This window comes from Tupaia chinensis, unplaced genomic scaffold (assembly GCF_000334495.1).
Source record: "Tupaia chinensis unplaced genomic scaffold, TupChi_1.0 Scaffold147069_1, whole genome shotgun sequence".
Classification (NCBI taxonomy): domain Eukaryota; kingdom Metazoa; phylum Chordata; class Mammalia; order Scandentia; family Tupaiidae; genus Tupaia; species Tupaia belangeri.
Window position 1 is genome coordinate 816,836 of NW_006206919.1, and position 6,876 is coordinate 823,711.

General features: G+C 38.2%; 1 protein-coding gene across 1 annotated transcript in view; it reads left to right on the forward strand.

The window, feature by feature from the left end:
- Positions 1-6,483, forward strand: part of HHIP (hedgehog interacting protein) — a 116,064-nt gene extending 109,581 nt beyond the window's left edge. The window contains exon 13 of the mRNA XM_006169492.2: positions 2,933-6,483. Within this exon, the coding sequence (XP_006169554.1) occupies positions 2,933-3,126 (194 nt within the window). The 3' untranslated portion in view covers positions 3,127-6,483. The remainder of the gene's footprint in view (positions 1-2,932) is intronic.
- Positions 6,484-6,876: the final 393 nt, after the last annotated feature.

Consider the following 6,876-nt stretch of genomic DNA (forward strand, 5'->3'; position numbering starts at 1 on the left):
TAGGCTGTCAGACCCGGGCCTCGAACCACAGTCAGCTATGTGGGAGTCCAGTGCCCTTAACCACCACATCATCTGCCAGCCCCAATGACAGTATGTTTAAATTGAGGTGGAACAAAAAAAAAAATTTTTTTTTGGAGAAGTTTTTGCTATAGGGCCCATACGCACACCAGAAAGACAAAGAGAGACAGAGAGACAGAAAGTGAGAAATCCCCCCACCCCCTGGGGGGATGGCCACACCACAATCCCTTCTCCTCCATTCTCTTCTTGGGATTTTGGGCACACACACACATGTGCCCAGCATGAGTTTAAGCCACTGGGTCCGGGGCTCAAACTGCAGTCGACTATATGGGAGTTCAGCTACAAAGCCATTATGCTAACTGCTGGTCCCAAGAACAAATTATTTTTAATACAGTCAGCGTTATTCGTACCTCAATAAAGAATAGTAATAAGTAATATATGCTATAAAGGAAAATAGATATTCTTTGCATTAGTTGAAGTTTTTTGTTTGTTTGTTTTGTTTTTTGAGAGATTTTCACTGTAAGGCGCGTGCGCTCGCCAGACAGACAGAGAGAGACATAGAGACCAAAAGCGAGAAATCACCCCCCAGGGGGGATGGTCACGCCGCAATCCCTTCTCCTCCATTCTCCTCTCGGGATCTTGGGCACGCACGCACACGCGCCCGGCGTGAGTTTTTAAGCCACCGGGTCCGGGACACGAACCGCGGTCAACTATGTGGGAGTCCAGCGACATAGCCATTACGCTAACTGCTGGTTCCCCATTAGTTGAAGTTTTATTTCAGTAAAGTACGATAAAGTTTCCACTAAATAAATATAAATAATTTGAATGTATGAGATAAGCCGAAAACATTTTATAAAATTAATATATTAGGAATATTTTGACCCCAGGCATGAACATTTATTCACATACCCACATAGTTTACTTATTTCTCACAAATTTAAAAGACAAAATAGCCTGTTTATTTTCTTCTTTTTTCTATGTATAAACTTGCCCATCGCTCAGCTCCTGCTGTGTGGCTGCTCAGTTCCTTACAGGCCACAGATCAGTACCAGTCCGTGGCCCAGGGTTGGAGATTCCTGCTCTAAGGCACAAACTTTCTTCATTAAAGACTTTTTGCCTCTGTAATATAAGTAGAGAATGTAAAGATTTATTGCTAAAATGGGACAGAAGCATAACATTGGGTCAGTTACTGATATGATAAATCTGGGGAAGGCAGACACTGTTGACAGAATCAAATTCCTTGAATACATTTCCTTATATTCTGAGGGGACAGAGTCATTTTCACTTTTCCAAATGCATTGACCAAAACCCAGCAGGGTTTTGGCTAATACATAGGAAAAGGATGCATAAGAAAAAAATAAACAGGCTATTTTATCTTTTAAAATTGTGAGAGCTAAATAAGAGGTAGGCGAGTGAAAAAAGCTTCATCTGTATTTACAGCCCCTCCCCATCACTCACACTACTGTCTGAGGCCTGCCTTCTGTCAGATCAGCAGTGGTATTAGACTCTCATAGTGACCCCCAGATGGGAATATCTCATTGTAGGAAAATAAGCTCAGGGCTCTCACAGATTATGTATTATGCTGAGGTGTATAATTATCTCATTATGTGTTACAATGTAATAATAATCAAGTGCACAATAAACGTAATGCACTTGAATCCTAAAACCACCCTCTCCCCAACCCTGGTCTATGGGAAAATTGTCTTCCACATAACCAATCCTTCATGCCAAGAAGATGGGGGACCAATGCCTTAGAGTAACTCTGAAAGGGACTGCTCAGAACGCAGGAATAGACTTCAAAAGTGTAATCAGAGAGCGACTCATGTGCTATCTGCCCTCTGGAGGCAAGAAGGAGGACTCCCAAGGAATCCATGTGGCAGATATCCCAGCTAACCAAAATCCCAAACTGACCATTCCTGTATGTTTCCTGGGGATGCCCAAGCCACTGCACCTCCCTCTCAGGCCTCCCACATGAAGTCCTAGCCAGGAGGAATGGAAACACACAGCTTGGAAAGACCTTTGTTGAGCTTGGAAATAACCTCTTGGAACAGAGATATAAAAAGATTGAATCTTTGTTTCAGTTTCTGTAATTGCCAAAGGATATGTATGCTTGCCAGAGATAGCAAGACAGAGAGAGAGAGAGAGAGGGGGAAAGAGAAAGCATCTCCCCTAGGGTGTGGTCATGCCATAATCCCTTCTCCTTCATTTCTCTATCTTGTCAGAACTTGGGGCACCCACACACAAGCATGTGTTTTTTTGGTCTTTTTTTTTTTTGTCTTTTTTTTGGAGAGGTTTTTGCTATAGGGCACATGCGCTCACCAGAAAGACAGAGAGAGACACAGAGACAGAAAGCGAGAAATCACCCCCCAGGGGGGATGACCACACCATAATCCCTTCTCCTCCATTCTTGGACACGCACGCACACGCGCCTGGCGTGAGTTTAAGTCACTGGGTGCGGGACTCAAACCGCGGTCGACTACATGGGAGTTCAGCGACATAACCATTATGCTAACTGCTGGTCCCACAAGCATGTGTTTGTTTTTCAAGCTACCAGAGCCTGGATTCAAACCACCATCAGCCACGTGGAATTTGGCTCTCTTAACTACTAGACCATAGGCCAGCCTGCAATCTTCCTTTTAAATAAAGTCAATTCTGCAAAAGATTGAAACAATTTCCTATGATCTCTGCATCTCTAGAAATGTCTCCCATTCTCTGCTGAGTTCTGGCCTCCAAAGAACTGAGTCTGAAAGCCCTCTTTCTACTTGTATATTTATCTTTCAGATTGTTTTTATGATTGTCTTCCTCCTCCTTTCCCTCCCTTTCCTTATTTGTCAAATGTTTATTGGTGTCATACTCAGTGCTGTTTCCAACATAAAGAATGAGTGTGGTATTCTCGCTTATTTTTTTCTTTCAGCAAAATGTGAGCCAGCATGTCGTCATGGAGGTGTCTGTGTTAGACCGAACAAGTGCCTCTGCAAAAAAGGCTATCTTGGTCCTCAATGTGAACAGGTGGACAGAAACATCCGCAGAGTGACCAGGGCAGGTATTCTTGATCAGATCATTGACATGACATCTTATTTGCTGGATCTAACAAGTTACATTGTATAGTTCATGGGACTGTTTGAATATTCCTTTCCAACGGGCATTTATTTTCTATCCTGTCATTAAAAAGAAAGACTGTTATCCTGCTACACACTCCTGTGATTTCATTTTTCTTTTATTAACTTAAAAGTAATTTCCAGAAATGTGCAGATCCTCTGTGTGTACGCTGGCACGTTTGTTCACATATGCACGTACACACACACACACTCATAACCCCTACACCTTTCGTTGCATAACAGATGGGTTTTAAAAACATATATATACTTCCTTGTGTGGAGTAATTTACACAGAAATTCCATTGTAAAATGATAACGGAATTTTTATGTCACCAGAAGAGATTATTTGACTTTCCAGGAATTTTCTGTCTGTAATAACTACAGTCAACTTTAATGGAGTTTTGAAACATCGCTGTGCAGTCTGATGGCTCTAATAAAAAAGAGGCAATATTTTTATATTAAAGGACTATAATATGAGAGAACATTTCAGAACTCCCTGATGAATTACCAAATGAGCAACTTGATATAAAACTGTAATCTTCCTTTTTATCCATGTATCTGATTACAAAATGTTATACACTTACCTTTTTATTGGCAGAGAAATCTGGTTACTCCAGCTTAATCTCAAGATTGTTTTCACATGTTTTATAATTAAATCATAACAGCATAGTTTAAAATCAATCTTCCTAAAAGGTCTGCTTTTATTATATATTTTATTTAACAATAGGCACTGGGTTTGTGTTACATATTTATATTTTTCATTTTATTTTTATAATATAGACATCACCTAGATGAAACACCTTTACCCTGTCCTGTAAAATACTAAAGTTACATTTTTCACCAACTTAATTGGAAAGAAGGGGAGTGAGAAAGCAAACAGTCTTTAATGTGCTGTGGATCTAATCTAGCAATGTGTCCTTGTGCCAACATGTAATCATTAACGACGGATGAAAAAGCAAGAAAACAGCCAGTTCTTATAAAATTCCAGCATTAAACATTTGTAAAATGCTTTTCACCATAGCAAAATTGTCAGAGTATATGTGATTAGAATGTTGCAGATTTCAGTGAATTGAACCTCACTGGAGAAGCGTTCACTTGTTTTTAACAAATCTTGGCTATGTCAGCTTGTACACATTTTTAATATAAGCAATTCTTGCCGAATATGACTTTTAATGTATATGTTCCTTCAGAACTCAATGAAAATACTCTCTGGTTAATGTGTCAATAAATTTTCTGTAAGTGTTCGGTTCAGGTTTTTAAGGAAACAATATGTTCTAACTTCAAACTGAAAGGATTCTGGTAGACACTTTCCTTGATGGTTTTTGAGGTCAGCTCTCTGCATTTGGGTTTTGAACAAAATTATAAGGCCTCTTTGCACTACTGAAAAAACACCTCTACTCATGACAAACACACGCCCCCTCTAGTTGTTCTTCTGTAAACATCTATTCCTCTAGAATCTAAATTGTAGAGTAGTATAGATTAGGCAGCGTTAGTCGATTTCCAATCCTCCTTCTTACCTTTAGGAATATTAGCCTTCATTTAAGAAAAAGGAGAAAAAAAAAAAAAAACTTGTGGCTAGTACTTCTCTATTGTTTTAAAGTGAGAGATTTGCAATTAAACCACAGTGAGGATTTATATAGAAACCACAATGTCAAAAGATTGGTTAAGTACACTGCTCTTGTCTTCCATATATGATTACTTAAGTTCCAAGTGACCTCATGCCGAATGGAAATGGGTTGAGAAATCCTGGTTCAGTGCTTAGTGAACAATAGCCTGCATTAAAAAGTGCATGCATAATTTTGCACAATTTAGATTCAATTGACAGTCTATTCAAAGAAGTCTCGGGATTAAATGAGCATGGAGACCAATTTGCCCTCTTACCCCAGTAAAGGGGTGGTCCCTTCTAGTCACACCAACACTTCATTGGCCCAACAGTGTGACAAATCTTGCAATGAACCATGCAGTAGCCTGCATCTGTAGGTTAATAGCAATCTTTTGTCTCCATTGCTTTCTCTCCATAGCGCTTTTACTGAATTCCATCACAGAAAGTTTTACAATTAAAAAAAAAAAAAAAATGTCCTGACAACCATTTTTGTAAATGGACCTTACCATCTAATCATCCCTTATTCAACGTGGGTGACATTAACAAAATGTGAACTTCTTGTGAGGGAGCCAGCTGTCTAAATCTGTCAAATTGTGCAGTTTTATTACACATTCTCCCGTTCATAGTTTCACTGAAAACAATAAGGATACTGCTATATATTCAGCAAAATCTGAAAAAAAAAATCAAGTGTCTCTTTTTACATCTTTAATCTTTCCATCTCTTCCCACAAAGAAAAGGTATTCTATTGCCATTCGTTCTACTATTTTAAAATATCTATATTAAATTGACCAGACCCAGATTTTTTATATAGCTCTTTCCCAAGTGAAAAAGTTTCAAGTGACTTAGAAAAACATATGTACCCCAGGTGCCATTCATTCCTTGGTCTATTGTGAGTTGTTAGAATAAAAGACGAAATTCTTCTAAAAAAAAGATAGTGAGATCCATGGATATTAAACCCAAGCAAAGAAAGTCAAGTCGTTGGTGTCCTTTCTCTCTGTTCTTAGGAGAAAGTAGATAGTAACAGCTAATTGATGGCTACATATTTCAAACGAAGTGGTCCATTCGAAAGGTCTATTTACCCTTTTCTTTCAAGTAGATTTTTAAAAATGCATGACGGGGGAATTATCTTCAGTGATTCATGATGAGAGGCAGGTAGGAATTGGTCAAGTAGGAGTTGGGAAAAAGTGATTGTTTCCTCACATGAAAGGTAGCATCTACTCAGTTCAGAAAGCACACAATCTAAAATGAAAGAAAAATGTTCTTGGTATGGCTGTGGATGTGTAAGGTAAAAATGAAATAAAGAAATAGAAAAATGTATATGATTATCCCTTTGTCCACTCTAGAGCTTAAGCTTTGGGTATCAACTGAATGTGAAATGAGGTAACAGTAGTTTTAGAGTTGGAAATGACCTTTCTACCACTGTTTCTACCAAATTCATCCTGGCTCACAGAACCTTGCATTCTTCCAGTTATTTAGGGTACAGAAGAGAAAACTCAATTAGTAGATCATTAAAGGCAAAGAAAGATAGATTTAAGAACTTCACTGATGACAACAATGTTTCCCTCTATATTTTTTCTTCTTGATATTTTATTTTAATATAGTTATTGTAAAACAGTTTTTTTTTTATTATCAAGAATTCTTAGGTGATTTTTAACATGGGCTGTCACATAAGGGAAGATCAAAGAAACCTACACAAATAGCATATAGAAACAACCTGAATAGAGAACTGTTTTCTTTTTCATTTACATGTCTTGGAGCAGTCACTTCTTCCTTATTTATTTCTTTAAAAATAATTTCATAATGATGGAATAACAATGTTTAATCCATTTTTGTATTGTTTTTATCTTTGAATCATCAACTATTGAACAAGTCAATGTTAAGTATACGATATGAGGTTAGATACTATTTATAGGGTCTTTCAAAGTACACATTAATTTACATTTTTATTAACCTAACTTTCTAGTAAGTCTCTCAACTTTAAAGCATTAAGAAGCCAAGACCAAAAACAAAAAAATTTTTTTGAGAGGTTTTTTGCTATGGGGCGCGTGCGTTCGCCGGAAAGAGAGACAGGGAGACAGAAAGCAAGAAATCACCCTCCCCCCTCCATGGGGGATGGCCACGCCACAATCCCTTCTCCTCCATTCTCCTCGGGATGTT